Source organism: Myotis daubentonii, chromosome 3, assembly GCF_963259705.1.
Source record: "Myotis daubentonii chromosome 3, mMyoDau2.1, whole genome shotgun sequence".
NCBI lineage: Eukaryota > Metazoa > Chordata > Mammalia > Chiroptera > Vespertilionidae > Myotis > Myotis daubentonii.
In genome coordinates, this window is record NC_081842.1 from 29,539,804 (window position 1) to 29,559,767 (window position 19,964).

General features: G+C 42.7%; 1 protein-coding gene and 1 non-coding gene across 9 annotated transcripts in view; both read right to left on the reverse strand.

The window, feature by feature from the left end:
- GOLIM4 (golgi integral membrane protein 4) overlaps nucleotides 1–19,964 on the reverse strand; it is an 82,499-nt gene that overhangs the window by 21,698 nt on the left and 40,837 nt on the right. For 6 of the 8 annotated variants that reach the window (XM_059686953.1, XM_059686958.1, XM_059686954.1 and 3 more), the window contains exons 2-9: nucleotides 18,235–18,309; nucleotides 16,749–16,798; nucleotides 14,877–14,930; nucleotides 11,584–11,734; nucleotides 6,014–6,096; nucleotides 5,387–5,470; nucleotides 2,943–3,101; nucleotides 490–813 (exon numbers count right to left, since the gene is read on the reverse strand). In XM_059686953.1, coding sequence (XP_059542936.1) covers nucleotides 490–813; nucleotides 2,943–3,101; nucleotides 5,387–5,470; nucleotides 6,014–6,096; nucleotides 11,584–11,734; nucleotides 14,877–14,930; nucleotides 16,749–16,798; nucleotides 18,235–18,309 — 980 coding nt within the window. The remainder of the gene's footprint in view (nucleotides 1–489; nucleotides 814–2,942; nucleotides 3,102–5,386; nucleotides 5,471–6,013; nucleotides 6,097–11,583; nucleotides 11,735–14,876; nucleotides 14,931–16,748; nucleotides 16,799–18,234; nucleotides 18,310–19,964) is intronic. The other 2 variants (XM_059686959.1, XM_059686957.1) reach the window with 1 other exon arrangement.
- Nucleotides 9,976–10,108, reverse strand: LOC132232163 (small nucleolar RNA SNORA31). Its single transcript, XR_009452306.1, has one exon. It is a non-coding gene; the product is annotated as a small nucleolar RNA SNORA31 (small nucleolar RNA).

The following is a 19,964-nucleotide window of genomic DNA, read 5'->3' on the forward strand; positions in this document are numbered from 1 at the left end:
GGGCCCAAAAATCAGGATTTTAAAAAGATTCCCAGGTGATTCTAATGTGCAGCCAAGGTTGAGAACCACTGACTTAAGGTGAATGGGCTAAAGCCAGCATACACTTGGGAGTGCATAAGCAGGGAGAAGAGACCTTTGATCATAGCAAATCAAGATGACCACAGGACTTGAGCACATACTGGGAAGGTGCCCAGGCAGGTGCTCATCTCTGAGGCTCTGTAAAAGGGACATGAGCGCATGTTTCCTGTACTGTGGACACACAGCACAGACATAGACCAGCAGCTCTATCTCTTTTCTTAGGTGTGTAAGTAGCTTTGCTTTAACATTACGAAGGATAAGTTAAGTATATGCATGTAGCACTGAGTCAAGTCACATTTTTATTTTAGAGACTGCCATATATGGAAGCTTTTTTCTTTAAAATCAAAGCCACGCCCCCATCCTGGGCAGGCAAACCTAATGGGTGCCCACCTGCAGTGGAGGCGCTCCTACCTCTGCGTGAGCGTGCCCTTCCCTGCCATCTTCTCTCTGTTCCCGCTGTTCCTTCCACTCCCGGTCCTGCTCCTCTGGGGATGGGTCGTGTTCCTCCTCCAGACGTTCCGCCTGCCCCACCTGCTCCATCGCCTCCTCCTCCAGGGCCTTCCTTTGTTCCTCTTCCACCTGGTGCCCCTCGGGCTCCCTGGCTTCCGCCTGTGGCTGGGGGCGCTCCGCTGCCTGAAGTTCGGCCTCCTTCTGAGAGGGAGCATCATGTTCTGTTTCCTCTGTTCTTCCAGCCACGGCCCCATGATTCTGCCACGCATCACTGTTTCGAGACACCTAGGCCAAGCACAACCCTGGAAATGACACTCTTCTCTTTCGAAAGGAGTGACATTATTTCTTTATAACCATGTCTATGGGGTTACAACATGGGCACAATCCTGGAGTCTAGACATACACAGTCCTGACTCAAAAGTATGGCTGCAGTGAACTCTCCTCACTGCGTAAGCTCACCTATAAAATAGATGAGAAGCAAATTTCATCTGGGGAAGAACAGAGCAGATAACCTGAAAGGACACTCTGTAAGTGACCGCATCTCAGCGGCAATCTAGCCTCCGTTTTCCCTTAAAAAAAAAACGGGGGGGGGGGAGGGAGGGAACTTCAAGGGATGAAATGTGGACATACTTCTCTCCCATGTAAATTTTGTCTTAAGTAAGGATTTGAAAAGAAAAGGATGAGATCAAGTAGAGGATGAGCTGGGTTTATTTTGTATTAGCTAATAGAAAAAGAGAATGCCTTTACTCATGGGCATCCATGCTAGCTAAAAACAGTGCCCATCACACCAGAAACAATATAACCTTTTTAATGTATTAAGTGGTGTCTCTTTGTAAACCAGAGGAAGGCTTTTGCATTTTGCACTGTTAATACAGAAAACTCTGAATAACAACAACAAGTCTAAATAGTACCCCTCTTCTAAAAGTAATTTATTTAAATCTGTTTTCCCTGCACGTTTCAAAAATTTCTATATGATCTTCATTACTTAGAGCAGAGGGTGAAATGGAGATGATAGAACATCAATAGGAGCATCTGTCACTCCTCTCCTCGCCTCTTTCTTTACCAGAAAAAAATAACTTCTTTGGTGAGATTGCTCTCCCATAACTGAAATACATGTGAAGGCCTCTTCATAAAGTAGCAGGAATATAAGTGGAAAACTGGGTTGTTTGAATGAATAAATAAATAAACAATCCTGGGAGAAAAGTCATTTCTTGGACATCTGAGGGCAACATTTGGAGATGTGCATTTTACCAACTCATCTGACAAGGGTGATGTACTACTGCCCTAGTTTTATTTCTCTCAAGAACACTAAGTGCTCTCAAATGCTTAGTCATCTATCTCCACACTATTCCTGTGAGAAAGGTTTGAGCAGAAAACAGCTATCTTCAATCCACAGGTGGGAACACAGAAGCTCTGAGTCGTTAAAAGATTCATCTGATAGACTGTGAGCCAAACTAGGGTCGAGAATAAAACCGATTCCCAGGCCAGGGATCTGGTCATGTTTTCATAAATTAGTAGTAACCTGAGACGCAGACAGAGAACAAGGGTCCAGGAGGACACAGGGACTGCAGACCCATCTCTCAGTTACTCCTCTAAGATGGGAATGCGGGCGAGCCTGCTCAAACACTCACTGTTAGCAGCTGTGTCCAGAGAAAGATCACCACCCTGTCCCTTCTGGTCACACCTGTGACTGCAAAGTCAACTTGTAAGATTTAATGATTAGGGTGACACTACTTTTGAGGTCCTGGTTGGAAGATCATTTTAAGCAAGGCTTAGTTTTCCTGAAGAGCCAGAAGACAAAAAAGCCGATCCTGACACTAGCACTCATACCCTTGGTCATTTCCAAAAATGAGAAACCTTAAATTCTCAGGCCATGGCAGCTCCTTTCAAACAAATAAACCCACATGAAGAAAGGCAGAGCCACTGTGTCTTTCCCAGAAAGCATTGCAGTCGTTCTCAAAGTTTTCTCCCAGCCCAGCAATTCCTCAGTGTGGCTCAGTGGTTGAGCATTGACCTATGAACCAGGAGGTCGTGGTTCGATTCCTGGTCAGGGCACGTGCCCGGGTTGTGGGCTAGATCCCCAGTGTGGTGCATGCAGGGGGCAGCCAATCAATGATTCTCTGTCATCATTGATGTTTCTATCTTTCTGTCCCTCTCTCTTCCTTTCTGAAATGAGGAGGAAGAGGAGGAGGAGGAGGAGGAGGAGGAGGAGAAAAAATGCAAATCCTCAGGCCTCACTCTCAATTACCTGAATCTGAACCCTGGCCTGGGCCCAGCCACCAGTGTATTAACAGCCCTGCTGGGGGCTCTGACATACACTGTGATCTGAGAACCACTGCTGTGCAGGAAGCGCAGTTCACCTGGTAACAGCCTGACAGGGACAGGGGCCTGACCTTGGCTTACCAGCCCCTTACCTCCTGTGGCTCCCGGGCTGGATGCTCCCGTGCTGTGGTGTCACCTTGTGGGGAATGTGCCACCTGAGTAACACTTGGCTGCTCTGCCGGTTCTGCTCTTCGAAAGCTGGGAATCCTATTCAGAGTGTCCTTCAGCTGTTTATATTCTGCAACTTGAGTCTGCATAGCAATTGCACAATTGGAAGAGAGCAAAAAGATATCACTCGCGGATGGGCACTAGGGTTCACTGGAAGACTCGACCAAAATATTATACCTAAATACAAGTTGGAAAAAATATGAAGGTTGTTTCCATGCATTAGCTATTCTTATTTGTACATGCTTAACCCTTTTAAAGCACATGCAAATTAGAATTAGAGTTACAGGGAACAGAGAAAAAAATATCAAAGATAGATGTTAGTTTCCCATGCAACATTAAACAAAGTCAGAATTTTTATAATTTCCTAGTATAAATATCATTATTAGAAGACACATATGCAATCAGTTTTATAGCATCTAAAAATCTATTAAAAATTCACATAAGTATAAACACAGGTGCAGATATATTTTCCAAGTAACATTTTTCAGTGGAAAGGAATAAGTTTAAGATAAGTAACTGAATATACTAATGTGTATATATATATATATATATATAATCACTCAGGCCACCCTCTTTTTGCTCAAATAGGGTCCCATACTCGCCAAAACACTTCCAGTATTATGTATTGTGCTCTGCGGTCTTTGGAAAGAAACAGCACAAATATGAAGTGAGGCTGGATTTTTATTCCTCAATTCTGAATGTATTTTTCTTTTAAATAAACTGATAAACGCACAAATGCAGATATAAAAAAGAATATACCTTTTAGATATATTTGTGTGTATATGTGGTGGGGTATATATGTGCACAATTATTTTTAATAGAAGGAGCTAAAATGGCAGAAAAAATATCACATCTTAACTAAGAAAACGAATAGATACTATTTATACTTAGCTCATCCTATGCACCAACACTGTTACCCTAAAACAGAAAGGCGGTGTGTCCAAACACACATGTACAGACACACAAAACACAGACATCTTTTTCTGAACAAGCCTCCCAGACGGGGCCGCCTCGCTCAGGGTGCACAGCAGAGTGGGCGCTGGAGACGAGAAGCCCTGGTGCTCGCGTTGCCAAAGTATCTGCATGGTGCTTCCACCCCAGGGAGGAGGCGCCTTTCTGCCTCTCTCTAATTCACACAAAGGGGACAGGGGCACAGAGGGGCAAATGGTGATGGGGAAACTACAGATAAAATGAAATGAGGTGAAGAAGTCTGCCTCCTAAGTCTGTCTCACCGGAGTGCTTCTTTGTCATTTGTACAAAGGTGTGCCATTCGGCTAACAGGCGCCCTCAGCCCAGAAATCTACCACAACCCTTGCCAACCAACTTTGTAGGTCAAAGAACAAAACAAGCAACGTCCACATAGAGATACTTTTAATATTTTAAGGTAAATATGGAGGGCTACACAAACCTTCATTCTAGCCTTTCTTCCTTCTCTTCCTCCTAAATATGTAATTTTTGATGGCACTAATGCTGTGGTTCTCAAACACTAATGTGCATTAGGGCTCATGGGAGGGTCAGGTTAAAAGTGCAGGCTCCGGGACACACCATACTATACTTGTAATAATTTTATAAAGAGAAAAAATAATATATGGTCTCCTAGTAAGTGGAGAGGGCTGGTTTTCCTTTGCCCTTTCCTCTTAATTCTTCCAGGAAAAGAAAAGTGAAGACCTCATGATTGAAAAGCCATAATGACTGAACCAGCCAAACCCATTCACTTCTGCTAGTGAACCGCTCCGTATGGCGTTGCCTTAATAAGCTGTCCAACACCAGTGCTTGTCTATTTGTTCATTCAATAACATCTGAGAGGGTCTGCCGTGTGCCGGGGACTGCTCCAGGCTCTGAACAAATGCAACTTACAACTCTTGTTTTTCCTTCTCTATTGACATGAGATCTCTTATTTCTGTCATTTCACCAACAACACATCAGCCCAGTCCCAAAAGGAGTGTGTGTAGACTGATATGCTGGCAGCAAGGAAGGGAGGAATGAAATAGTCTGACAATAATTTATTTAGGTAGCTCATATTCTCAAAATCCTATAAATTCTAAAGCAGGAGTCAACACAGGTCAGACAGTGGCAAGAGACCATATGTACGGAATAACTTCTATGATTTAAACAATGAGAATGGAAGAGCTGACGCAGGGTAGAAACAGTCATGTGAGCTACAAAATCAGTGCAAAAAATAGTCAAAGGTTTATTTAATATTCTCTTGATTGAATTTTGAAAGCATGCATGATCTTCAGGGTTAGGATAGCTTGGTCCTAAGGAACTCGCTGAAGATTGGCTTTTAGGAGACTACATGCACAGAGGAATTCGGAAATGTTAAGCAGACTTGAAAAAAAGAACCGAAAGAGGCTGCTACTCTTCTAACCTGTGCAGCCGCTAGTGCACTCTTGTGGTCTTCCAAAGTCACTACAAGATGTTCATGCTCGGTGAGTAAATTCTTATGCTGTTGCTACACAAAAAAGAATTTTACATGTTGAGTTTTAACATTCTAAGGCAAATTCTTTTTTGGCTGACAGTGGGATGACCACCCAAACATTGCTTGCTTGCCTATGTGTTTATTTCTTTGTTTGTTGTCGCAGCATTTGTTAAGTTTCAAAATCGCTGTAGAGAGACGACTATGATTAAGGCACTATTCCAAAATCTAGAATGTGCTACCCAAATATCATAATCATTTACAAGGAAATCAAAACTGAAGGAACAAATCTTTCGATATTAATAAACCTTTGTTGATTAAAAAAAAAAGCGTATTAAAATGCAACCATGTAGCAAAAGAATCATTTCATTACCGATGAAAATGTTTGGATTTTCAGACCATCTTTTTTTAGCTTACGATGCAGAAGTGGTGAAAGTATTGGGCACACTCCAGTTTATGCAAAGCCCCAATTAAACAGTGTGGATTTGTAGAGCAGGTCAATCATGGAATGACTTTTAAATCATCCCAAAAGTAAATCAGGCAGACACTAAACTGTCAAATGCACGGTTAGATGTTTACCTTGACATCTTGAAGCTGTGTATGTATGTCCTGGTGTGCTTTCCTTAGTTGTCTATTCTCTTCTCGCAAATTGTACACAGTCTCTATTTTAGAAAAAGAAAAATCACGCATAAAGCCTGAGAATTTTTAGGCTTTTAATTCTACTATTTTCATATCTAAAGCTTTACATAACTTGTTTTAAGATTTATTTTGAACTTTAACAATATAATATTCCAAGTCAACAGAAATGATACTGTTAGGGCATGGATTCAGTTGGCTATCCCAATACAATCTGCTTCAGTAGTTTAAATACGTGTAAAGAGGTTATACACTGTAGAAGTAAAGAATTTTTGATTACTCGAGAGTTAAAAATAAAATATTTCTGTTAATAAGCAAGCCCTTAGGAATAAAATGTGATGGGCAGGGGTAGTCTCTTTAGAAATTTAGGACACAGTTATCAAAAGCACAAACCCTATTTCTCAGAGCATGAATCATTTCTATTATCCCAAAAGGCATTTCAACATAAAGGGAACTCAAGAAATAAGAGACAGAGAAATTTTCACTTACCTGTTGAAAATTCTAAGTACATTTTTGTTCTCCTACCATTGAGTACTTGACTGATCCAAATTCTCTGTTCCAGGGAAGTTTTTCCCAGGGTGAGACAATAGCAATCATAGTGAAGTCCTAAAACATCCCCAATCTTATGCCCTAATATTCAGGATACAGCCTTAGCAACTTACAGAGTCTCTAGACCTACTGCTCTTACCTCCTTGGCAATTCTCTCACATCCTGTATCTGGACATTAGATGTTATAAATTGGCAGCCACAATGACTATTATTTTTTTGCCGCTGCAATGCTGGCTTATATATCGCCCACATCTGAATAGTCATTACTATTTACAAAATCAAGACTTTGGGTCTAAAAAAACCTGCAACACTAGGCCGATTCGCACGTGCAATGCTCGGTGAAAGCTGGGCAGTGGGAGGCTGACCATATAATTCATGTTCCAAGCGGAGACACTGGGACAGCAGACGCCAACTGGACTATCCTTAGCAAACTGCCCCTCAGTGGCAGCCACCCGCCTGCAGACAAACCCTGACTCTCCCATGTGGCACGTGGCACTGAAGAGAAGTGCCAGTCACCAGCATTCAACACCTTTTCTGTCCATCTTCACTCCTTAGGAGTCCCTGCTGTCTCCTGCGCATTGGATTTGTGACTGGTTTGGGGGAGAGATCGACAACAAGGTGGGGAATGTGGCCAGGGATTGGTTTGTCCGTCTACATCAGCAGTTCTCAACCTGTGGGTCGCGACCCCTTTGGCAGTCGAACGACCCTTTCACAGGGGTCGCCTAAGACCATCCTGCATATCAGATATTTACATTATGATTCATAACAGTAGCAACATTACAGTTATGAAGTAGCAACGAAAATAATTTTATGGTTGGGTCACAACATAAGGAACTGTATTTAAAGGGCGAGAAGGTTGAGAACCACTGATCTACATGGAATAATGGATTTTCTCAAGGACCACTGGTGATCCAAGGGGACCATAAATGTGTCCCTGGCTGGATGGGACTTCAGTCTACACACATAGGAACACACACACTTGAAGTACCCACACTTTGCTAGATTTTAAAGCACTTACAGACTATAAACTCAGTGGCAGGGGCGCCCATGCTTCTGCTGTATTAGCCAGCCTCAACTTCTTCATTTGTTAAATTAGGCTCAACACGATGCCTGCCTCACAGGTTGTTATGAGAATTAAATAAGATAACTGCATGAAGCGTCTCACCTTGGTTCCCGCACATGGTAAACATCTGTTGAGTGACAGCTATTATGATGATGCAAATGAAAAGAATAATTATCTAAGCTTATATGCTATCAGCTCATCTCCCCAGGAATTCCAAATTCTCTCCTCTAGACTACAAAGACCATTTGACTACACACCTTAGTTTGCCACTACTGAGCTGCATCTATCCCTTTAACTTACTATCCCAAGCTTTATCAAAGATCATAATCAAACAAAACTGCTGGTGTGAAAATTACTTACAAAAGTGTCATCAGGGTGTTGTCACATTCTGTTGGTTAAGATCTCTTTGAGAAATTTTTCCCAAAAATTAATTGGTAGCAGAATGTTTCTTTCTCTCTCTCTCTCTCTCTCTCTCTCTCTCTCTCTCTCTCTCTCTCCCTCTCTCCCTCTCTCTCCCCCCCCCTTCTCGTGCTCTCACTTTGTCTCTGTGGCTCCCCAACCCCAAGGTATCAGGATATTCTCTCTTTCTAGCAAGAACCTCTATAACTTTCCATATTTCCCCTATTGTCCTAGGTGCCAGAAAGTTCAGGCTCCAATTATCTTAGTAGGCAGAACTCACATACGTGTCTGCCTATTTTCCATGGTTCTTATTTCTTACTTCTATATATAATTTGTTAAAATTGTACTACACATGGATTTTGTTTCAAAGAAAGAGGTAAATACAGAGTAGACATAAGAAAACCTGCCCTTTAGGGATACTGCTAAAATTATATGAACAGTTATGTAAAGTGTGCCAAGCACAGGTCAGGCACCTATGAAATTTTATTTCTTTTTTCTTAAAGAATCTACTTATTTATTATCAGTGTAATTTAATATATTTACTCAGCTTAGCTCAGTGTATCCACTATGCCAAAGTCTCTTCCCTCAACACTGAAAGGTATGGCTTCCCAGGGCGGGGAAAGTGCTTTCTGACAGGGAGTCCAACCATGCGGCCCACAACAAATATTTTTGCGGCCCACCAATGGTATGTAAGAAACCTTTTAATAAAAATTTCATAACTTAATTTTTACAATATCCTGTTATATATAATCCTATCTAATAATAGACAAACATGGTAATTGACCATACCTTCGCTACACCTCCCACTGGCTAATCAGCACGATATGCAAATTAACCACCAACAAAGATGGCGGCTAATTTGCATACCGCAGACAGGGAAGGACAGCGCCATCCCGCCTGCCCCGCAGCCATCTGGGCCTGCTATCTGCGACCCGGGGCGGCGGGCGTCCGTGTGCGACCTGACCCGGGGCGGCCGGGCAGGGCAGCAGTGATCTATCTGCTGGCCCGCCCGGGCATCCCGTGTGCAACCCGACCCGGGGCGGCGCCCCAACCCCCGGATCGGCCCTGCCGTGTGCTCGACCCAGGGAGGCGGGGCAGGCACCAAGGGATCAGGCCTGCCATCTGCCACCCAGGGAGCGGACCTAAGCCAGCAGGTCGTTATCTCCCGAGGGGTCCCAGACTGTGAGAGGGCACAAGTGGGGCTGAGGGACACCCTCCCCTCCCCCCCAGCCAGTGCACAAATTTTTGTGCACCGGGCCTCTAGTTATTAATAACGAACTAACGTTTGCTAATGACTGATTACTATAATCGTGTTGCATTCATTTCCCTTATGCGCCTTACGCTCAGTCGCACCATTTCTCTCCACTAATACCAGCAGCGAATATTTGCATTCTGCTTATTAATTTGTGCAGTTATTCAGTGTCTGGTAAGTTAAAGTGCAAGAAAAAAATATTATTTTTTATTAAAATGTTCTATTATTTTATGTTAACAATTATTTATTTCAGCCCTTTGTATTCAGCATGTCTCAATCAAAATAAACCTATGTTTCTATGAAAATTGAAGTTTTTGTGTTTTGTGGCCCACATAAACTTAAACCTCGTTTATTTGGCCGTTAGCCTTTGAGTTTGACATGCTTGCTTTACACTATTTCTGTGAGGGCTTCTGTACTCAGTCTTTCTTCCTTCATTTGGTTATTATTATTATTATTACTAGAGGCCCGGTGCATGAAATTTATGCATGGGTAGGCCCTAGGTCTGGCCGGTGATCACCGTCCCCTGGTCGTCAGCGCATGTTATAGCAAGTGATAGAACTCCCAGTCTCCCGGTCGAACTCCCGTGGGGACACTTTGCATATATTAGCCTTTTATATATATAGATTATTATCATCATCATTGTTTTGTATTCCCCCATTCAATCTTGGCTGCCACAATCAGACAGACAGAAAGCGCGAGGACCCTTTTTTCTTGCATCTGCACTGTAACCGTAGCAACAGACAGTAACTGCTCCAGGTCTGTCAAATAGATGCATTGCTGTTTTGTTATCTTAATAACCCCTCACCACCGGTCACATCACCAACAAGCCAAAGCTCCTACATGTCTACACCTCGAGGGAATCATCTGCTGACACCCAGCCCAACTGTCAAGCCCACCTCAACCCTTTGTAATTTGCCTCAGTGGCTACTTAATTCCTCCTACGAGCCTTTTTGTTGTAACTTATTGAAATACTTACAGACAAAATGTTGCATAAAAACACAAAACACAGAGAGGTTTGCCCTATCAGCGTAGCTCAGTGGTTGAGCATTGACCTATGAACCAAAAGGTCACGGTTCAATTCCCCATCAGGGCACATGCCTGGGTTGTAGGTTTGATCCCCAGTGTGGGGTGTGCAGGAGTCAGCCAATCAATGATTCTCTCTGATCATTGATGTTTCTGTCTCTCTCTTTCCCTCTCCCTTCCTCTCTGAAATAAAAAATATTTTAAAAAAAAAACACAGAGAGGTCCAAGGTATCCATCACCCACGTTCTCTCAATGATCACCCTGTATTTAAATGTAGTATACTACTCCAAACACCAGGAAGTTGTTTGGCACAAGTACAATTAACTAGACTATAGACCTTACTCAGATTTCACCACTGTTTTTGGAGACACCATGTATTTTTTAAACCATTTTTCACACTTTGAACTTATTTAAATAGTTTATTTAAATTTAATATTATTTAATATTTATTAAATCACTGAATAGGAATTGTAGAATGTGCTACTTCTCATTTCCAAAACTCACAGGCACTTTGAGAAGTGACACCTTTTGTTCCACATTACTACGAAAATACCTGATGCTGATGTTGATGGCAATTAAATGTACTGACGGTTTACCACAGACCAACAGCTGTTCTAGGTGCTTTTCATAAGTTATTTAATCCTCACATCAGCCCTACGAGGCTGATGCTGTGTATGAACATCCCAGTTTTACAGATGAGGACAATGAAGCTGGTGGTGATTTCACAACTGGCCCGTGGTCACACAGCTAGTGATTGAAGAGGCCAAGACTCACCAGGGCAGGCAGACTCTAAGAGCCTGAGCTATGGCAAGCCACTATGAGCCACCACTCAGAAGTCTTTCTTCCCCTTGAAGATTTTAAGAAATGCTTCACCATCACAATTTTTGATCATCGCAAGGACTGGGGAACATGGGTGGATGGCAGTTTGTGGGTTGAGGTCAGAGATGCCAAATGTCTTGCAACACATACAGGCAAGAACTGTCTTACCCAATCTGGCCAATGTGCCCACTGAAAAACACTAACTATTCTCCGCTTCCTTAAACAAACCAAAGAGATAAGGATTAATGTGGAATGTTATAAAGAAGTAAGTGGCTAGGAAAGGACCATGTAATACAGCTAAACCAACCACCATGCAAACAACAAATAAATCAAAAGTATGTTCTTCTATTGAAACATTACTATGCGCACTTGTTTCCATATGAACGGGCTAAGCAGGTTCCCAAATACCTTTCAGCTTAGAAAGTTCCTGCTCTTTCTCCTGCTGCAGCTGCAGGTATTTCTGCTTATGGTCATTAAACGTCCTACTGAAGTCTTCTCCCTGCTTGCGGTGTTCCTCTTCCAAGTCGCTGTGCTGTTTCTTTAGCTCCTCATGCTGACTCTGCAAAAATGAGACTTTGAATAAAAATGTAGATTATCTAAATTATAGTCAGAGTCTATTTCCCAACAATGTAGTCTTTCTCTTGTAAGAAGGTAAGAACGAATGAAGGAGGAGGTTTCATGTTCCTCAGGTTGCTTTTAATTTGTGCAGCTCACCTCCATTTCCCTTACATCTCAAATAACAGGTTTAGGATCATGGCCAAAAATAATATTCTTCCCAATTTTTAACATCAATGGAAACAATAAGAAGTTAAAAGTTAGCATGAGAGATGGAAAAGGGAGGGATCTGGGAAAATTCCCAGGCACTCAAATTACTCTGGAAGCAAGGTAAAGCTAATGGAAAAACTAACCCTCTGTGAATAGTCTAGACTTCCTCTTTCAATCTGTTGTTTTCCTAAAACTATTTTTTTTTATTTCCCTTCTTTGATTTTCAGCCTTCCTGGTAAGCCAGTTTAAAGAAGGGGGGAAAAAAAGATTCTTCCCTTTTGGGGAAGCAGATTGTATACTGAATTATTCTTATTTATCTTACTCCTGATTATAATATTATGCTATAATGACAATCTAGATAAATTCTACAGTCTCCACATGCTTCATGTGAAAGGTTATCTGCTAATTCAGGTACTACTTTCTTGATAATAGAAAAGATTCTGATTTCAATAAAAAGTACTTGCCCTACTGCCCAGCCTGGGTGGCTCAGTTGTTGGAGCAAAGTCCCATACACCAAAAAGGCTGTTAGGACACATATCTAGTTTGCGGTTCAATCCCTGGTCCAGGTACATATGGGTGGCAGCCAATCGATGTTTCTCTCTCTCTCTCTCTCAAAGTGGTCTGTAAAAAGACTTTTTAAGTATTAGTGGCACAAAGGAGGCATTTGAATAGTTTACTGTCTGCAGTGTGTCTAAATAAAGAAAATATCTAAGAGAAATCACCATAAAAATTAAACAAACAAAAATCCTTAAAGAATAAAGAGAAAAACAAAAATAGTAGTTGACCAGAGAGTCTGATTTATAAGGAAATGTATAATAAATTAAATATGCTATTTGTAAAAAGGTAAAAATATGATGGGGCATTATACTTACATATCATTTTGACCCAAATATAACTTTAATATACCATCCTATATAATAAAAGAGAAACATGCAAATTGACCATAACCCTGACACCCTTCCCATTGGCTAATCAGGGTGATATGCAAATTAACTGCCAACCAAGATGGCGGCCGGCAGCCATGCAGCTGAAGCAAACAGGAGGCTTGCTTACTCCAGTGATGGAGGAAGCCAACATTCCCTGCCTGCCAATGCCAGCCTCTGAGCTGCACTCTAAGCAACTATGTTGCAATTATAGAAGCTAAACAAGCTCCAGAGACCTGCTTTCAGCCAGCTTTGGCCTCAGAGCTTAGAGCTGCAGTGATGGCAGCAGAGTTTCAATTATAGAAGCCAAACAGACCCAGAAGCCTGCTTTCAGCCAGCTTCGGCCTCAGAGCTTAGAGCTGCTGTGATGGCAACAGAGTTTCAATTATAGAAGCCAAACAGACCCAGAAGCCTGCTTTCAGCCCTCAGAGCTGGAGCCAGCTCTCAGCTCCAGTGACAGCCATAGAAGGTAAATAAATCCCAGAATTTAAAAAAAGAAAGAAAAAAAGGAGAGGCTGGGAGCTTAAGTTGCCCTCCAGCCCAAAAACGGCTCTCAGACCCTCACCCAGACTGGCCAGGCACCCCAGTGGGGACCCCCACCCTGAAGGGGGTGTGACCAGCTGCAAACAGCCATCAGCCCGTCATCCAGGCTGGCCAGGCACCCAAGTGGGACCCCCCACCCTGATCCGGGACACCCTTCAGGGAAAACCAGCCGGCCCCCACCCGTGCACCAGGCCTCTATCCTATACTACAGGCAGGGAAGGACAGCGCGAGCTGCCATCTGGGCCCCATGTGCAGCCCTGGGCAGTGGGGCATAAGCACCGCCCCCAGCCGGGACCCTTGTGTGCCACCTGAGCCCCCAGCTAGGACCTCCGTGCAGCCTAAGCCCTGCACTGCTAAGCCCCACCCCCAGCCGGGACCCTATGACTATTGGAGAGCAGAAAAGTGCTGCTGGGCCCTGGGTCGCTGTGGTGATCCGGCCATCGGTAAGTAGAAAAGTGCGGCCTGTAGGGAGCCCCCAGCTGCACCTGATCCGGGAGCAGGAAAGCAAGCCCAGCCTGCAGGCAGCCCCAAACTTTGCCTGCTCCCCAGTTGCCATGGTGATCTGGGAGCAGGAAAGCAAGCCCGGCCTGCGGGCAGCCCCCAGCGGCTCCTTCTTCCAGGTCGCCATGAGGATCTGGGAGCAGGAAAGTAAGCCTGGCCTGCGGGCAGCCCCAAACTTTCCCTGCTCCCCGGTCGCCATGGTGATCTGGGAGCAGGAAAACAAACCTGGCCTGTGGGCAGCCCTAGCTGGGCCTGATACAGGAGCAGGAAAGCCCGGCCTGCGGGCAGCTCCAAGCTGGGCCTGCTCCCGGTTGCCATGGAGACCTGGGAGCAGGAAAACCCAGCCTGTGGGCAGCCCCCAGCTGGGCCTGCTCCCTGGTTGCCATGGCAATCCGGGAGCAGGAAAGCCCGGCTTGCAAGCAGCACCCCCATCCTGGCCATAGCTCAAGGGAGAGTACAACATGCAGTGGAGGCCAGGAGCCTGAGAGATCAACACAGAGGAGCTCCTGCTCCAAGCCTCCATGGTGTGGCTGTGGGCAGGCCCCCAGCAGACACACACACACACACACACACACACAAACACACACACACAGTGCCTGCTCTGAGCCTCCAATGTGGCTGGGGGAAGACCCCCAGTGGGGACACACACACACACACAGCAACTGCTTTGGGCCTACGTGGCGTGGCTGGGGGCAGGCCCCAACAGACACACACACACACACACACACACACGGGATGCCTGCTCCAAGCCTCTGCTGCCAGACTGTGGCCATCAGTAGGACATCCACTGAGGGCTCCCGGACTGTGAGAGGGGCAGGCTGGGCTGAGGGAACCCCACCCCCAGTGCACGAATTTCGTGCACTGAGCCTCTAGTATTATAATAGAAATCAACTTTCTGTAACTGTCCTTAATCACTTAAGTTACTTAATCCTTTCACTCATTCCCGAAGAACAACATTAAATTACTCACTTTCAACATCTGATGCTGCACATTCAACGCACTGTATCTACTATTGGAATCTTGCTGTAAATTGGAAAGAAAATAGTTAACACAAAGATTTTAAAAATCTGGCTCTTTTACTAAACACAGCTTAAAAGTCTTAATGGAAGAATTTCATTTATTTCACTTGTGTAAGCTAAAATGAATTTACACTTGAACCAGGATGTCTCTGAGGCCATCTCCTTATATAATAGCAGAAATAATGTTTTAACACTCCATAAGTTTGCTAGATTTTAGTCATGACAAAGAGGAAATTCCCATGGAACCATAAAATAGCAGCTTGGAGAAGACTTCCACTCTCTCACTCGGAAGAGCTGAGGCCCAGGTGTACGCAGGAGCTTGTCCCGAGACAGATCATCAGACGTTGTGCCAGGGCTCCAAGGGCAGGTGGTGCTGAACCAACCAGGACCAGGTCTCAGAAGCTTCGCTTGGCTCACGGGAGGGGAGGGAAAAGCTGCTTTCCTTCCCTGAGCTTCAGTGGGCAAGAAGTTCTACATCCTCCGCTACATCCCGGTGAGACTCCATTGCAGAGTGAGAATTAGAAAGGCTAAGGAGCAGACCAAGGGCCAACATTTCCTTCAGGAGCAGAGCCAGGGCTGAAACGTGAGCCTGAGCTTATGGCGGATCCATGTTCCAGGAACAGATCACTGGATCCCTGCGGGACACCTTCACATACGGTCTCACACATGTCCACCATCCTGGGAGCCATGACCAGTCAGCACGCAAGACATCTGAGGGTTTTCTCTCCCACGCTGTGTCGTACCTCGCACGCCACACCCCTGGCTTACTGCATGGCCAGCACAAGGACGCGCTCTCAATCATTTCCCAGTTGAGTTTTTACAGCTTCTAAAATGAACTGCATTTTTGCTTTCTCATTTTATTTCATTGCTTTACTAGTTTATTCTAAGTTACATTATAAAATGCACAACAGAATGCACACAGTTTGGGTCAGAGCTTTTAAAGCAAGTAATAGCCACCCAGCTACCCAATGAACTGACTCTTCTCAGTTTTAAGACCTCAAAACACGAATGTTTTACTCAACTAAAGCTTTTTTTTTTTTTTTTAGAGTAAGAGAAAGATTAGTTTTCCTCCAGTTAATTAGGACTTGAAAACTTTTTAAGGCCAATATCATTTTTATTCATTTATGCATTCGACAAATGTGTTTGCATGAGCTCTGAATGGGAGAGGTGAGGGAAGACTTCTCTCGGAGGTGGTGATCTCCTGTCTGGCTTTGAGAGTGAAGAGCACGTGGGTACACAGGAGCCCCACAGTACTGTGTCAGATACTACACAGTAATGTCTATGCAAACGCAAACCAAAATAAATATTACATTCTATAGCAGTGATTCTCAACCTTCTGGCCCTTTAAATACAGTTCCTCATGTTGTGACCCAACCATAAAATTATTTTCGTTGCTATTTCATAACTGTAATGTTGCTACTGTTATGAATCGTAATGTAAATATCTGATATGCAGGATGGTCTTAGGCGACCCCTGTGAAAGGGTCGTTTGACTGCTAAAGGGGTCGCAACCCACAGGTTGAGAACCGCTGTTCTATAGGAAAGAAAGATTCGAAACAAATGAACAAATAAATGAATAAAAATAATGTTTTTTATTATTGAAGATTAAGCTATTCCCAATGCATTGCTATCATAAATACTGCGATAAGCAAAGATAGGTTTTAAAAGAACAAGTTTTAAAGTCTCCTTCTTAAATATGCTTGTTGGACAAAAAAAAAAAAATGTATTTCAGCCCTACAATACTAAAGATCAACAGAGAAAACGCTTTTGCAACAATTTCCTCTCCTAAATTTCATGAAATAAAAACTAAAAAGACAACTTACCCTTCCTTTATTTAGTGTTTCTTGTGCTTCTAACTTATAAACAAGAAAATCTAGAAAATACAAAATGGAAGAAATAGAGAGCAAGTTCATTCTTTGCGAAATTTTTAAACATCTAAAAGAATAAAGGCGAACTTTACTCAGATTAACAAAAAAAAAAGTCCCAGGTTTAAAACAATCTACTTGGTGGGTTATATATACTTTCTTTTGCCTCTCCATACTTTAGAAAAAGTTGAAAAACTATTATATATTTTTCCTCTTTACCTTAAAGCCATAAATCTTGCACCAACAATATCTACATTACAACCAACTGATTAAAAGTGCATTTAGAATGCACACTCGGTGATTAACCAGCCTTTAAATTAAAGTGGAAAAACACAAGCAGCACACCTAAAGACAGGGAAGATTTATTGCTGCCCACTAGATGGCACTGAAATCACTCAGGCCCTGAAGAGAATACCATCCTTTACGCTCCTAAAGCATATTATCCACTAGATGGCCCTGTAAAATCACTCTGCATTTGAAGACAAGAAAAATCCAAATCCGATCAAAGCATCTGAATGCTGTTAAACTCCTATTCTTCGCACAGGCTTAATCCAAGGGTCAGCAAAACATCCTAATCAATACTGCCCTCCAGTGTTCTCCCTCCTTCTACCCACCCAGTTAATTATCCAGAACACCAAATTTAAATCTCAAGATTTATCACAAAAGGTGAATAAACATAAAAATGCAGGTAACTTTAAATCACAAGCTGTATAAAGCCAATGCTTTATACCAAAATTCTGATAAAAATCATAGCATTTGCCTAATATCTGTGCTAAATGTTATTTTTTTTCTAAATGAACCAATCAGCTGTCCAATAAAAGCCCTCACAAGATAAAAACAGGTTCATAACTGAAAAGATATCATACAGTATGATCAATTTATTATGTTATAAATTTGTATATATATATGTGTGTGTGTATGTGCATATGTATATATAAAATTTGTCATATTCTGGAGAATACATACTGTTACTTTCTGAATGTCTGTAGATAAAAGTTCCAGGTATTAGTAAATATGTGTATAATATTCAAATGGAAAGCTGTTTATTTCTGAAATGGTATATACACTGAGTGGCCAGATTATTATGACGACCCCATCAGTACTTCATTGACACTTCCAAAAATACTAAATATTGAAAACTTTCTAAGCAAATACTCTCAAGGTTTTATTATTATTACTTGCATAACTAATTTACTTCATTGTACTGATGGGGTGGTCATAATAATCTGGCCACTCAGTGTATAACCAATATATGAACTACCTCAAGGTGGCACACACTGAAAGATTCTAAATCCAGTCTTGAGCAGAAATTATTTTAATGCACAAGGCACAGAAAATTGCTTGGCATCTCTGTCTACCTATAAAACTGACTTTGAGTTAATATCAATTTCTTAGCAAAAAAAAAAAAAATAGTAAAGCAAATACATGACGCTTCATTACTTACCCTCCTTTGCTTTCTTATGTTCAAGTCTTTCCTTTTGCAAGGATTTTTCTAATCTTGATCTGTGTTCATACACAACTGTGGAAAAAAGAGTTAAATTTTATTTTCAAAGAAAAAGAATTCTAATTTAAAATTAATATCACTATTTTTTATTAAGATAGCAGGAAACAGTTTAAGGTCTTTTCACCGTGAAAATAAAAATGTATGTATGTATAATTTCCACATTTGGGGTAAAAAATAAACACAGCAATCAACATAATTCTGGGCTGACCCCTGTAGTGTGCCCCTTTATAGAACCAGCACTCCGGAAGAGGCTGTGGCCAGCTTTGCCAGCTCCTTTTCCTTCTCCTGCTTCTAAAATGAGCATCTCTGTGAGGTTCCATGTCTCTTCCTGGGCAACTATGTCCACTCTCATGACTTCAACCACCATCTGCATAGCATTCACCGCACATGTGTACTTCCAAACCTGCCTCTCTCTTAAGCATTTGAGTATTTCCTAAACCCTACAGCAGTGATGGCGAACCTATGACACGCGAACTCATTTTTTTGGTTGATTTTTCTTTGTTAAATGGCATTTAAATATATAAAATAAATATCAAAAATATAAATCTTTGTTTTACTATGGTTGCAAATATCAAAAAATTTCTATATGTGACACGGCACCAGAGTTAAGTTAGGGTTTTTCAAAATGCTGAAACGCCGAGCTCAAAAGGTTCGCCATCACTGCCCTATGGGGCAGTGGTTCTCAACCTTCTGGCCCTTTAAATACAGTTCCTCATGTTATAACCCAACCATAAAATTATTTTCGTTGCTACTTCATAACTGTAATGGTGCTACTGTTATGATTCTTAATGTATATATCTTGATATGCAGGATGGTCTTAGGCGACCCCTGTGAAAGGGTCGTTCGACCGCCAAAGGGGTCGCGACCCACAGGTTGAGAACCACTGCTATAGGGTGTTTCTACCTACATATCCATAAGCATTGCCAAGCCAACATGACCTGAATTTGAATTAAGGCTGCTGTGAGCAGGTGAGAAGACCTCAGCAGCACACCCCTGGAATGAGAAGGAAGGTGTATGTCCCCACATCAGGGAAAACATAGGTGAGAGAGCCCTAGAACTGAAGGAGGGAAGGACAGTCCAAAGAACCTACAGAACTGCCCACAAAAGAACAAGCCAGGCTTACAGCTGCCTTGGCCAGAAGAAACAAGTATCAGAGTGATGTCATGCTGTGACCTTCCTGCACTCTCACCCCTTCCTGCAAACTCACCAGGGTTTGCCTGGTGAGTAGGAGAGGAAGAGCAGACGTATTAGAGGACAACCAGGGAGAAGACGTCTCTCAGAACTCTCTTCCCCGATACGGGCTTCCCACTCCAGCAAAAAGGAGCTGCTAGAGAGGGAGAGGGTTCACCTCTGCATCAATGACATATGGTGTCACACTGGACTAGACCAGATACTTACTAAGCCTAGACTGTGTCTATGGATAAAAGTGCTTGAAGGTTTATTTTTATTGAATGAATGTGATGCGTCACACTAGTTAAGTTTTAGGTACACAGCAGTGTTACTTTGATACATTTAGAGATTGTAATGTGATTACTGATGTAGCAATGCTTATTACACTACACAATTATAACACAAGAAAGATTTTTTTTTAATCTGAGAGAAGCTAAGAAGAAACTAAGTCAGGCAGAGATTTCATCTGGGGACTGAAATGCAACCCCACAGAGTGGTTT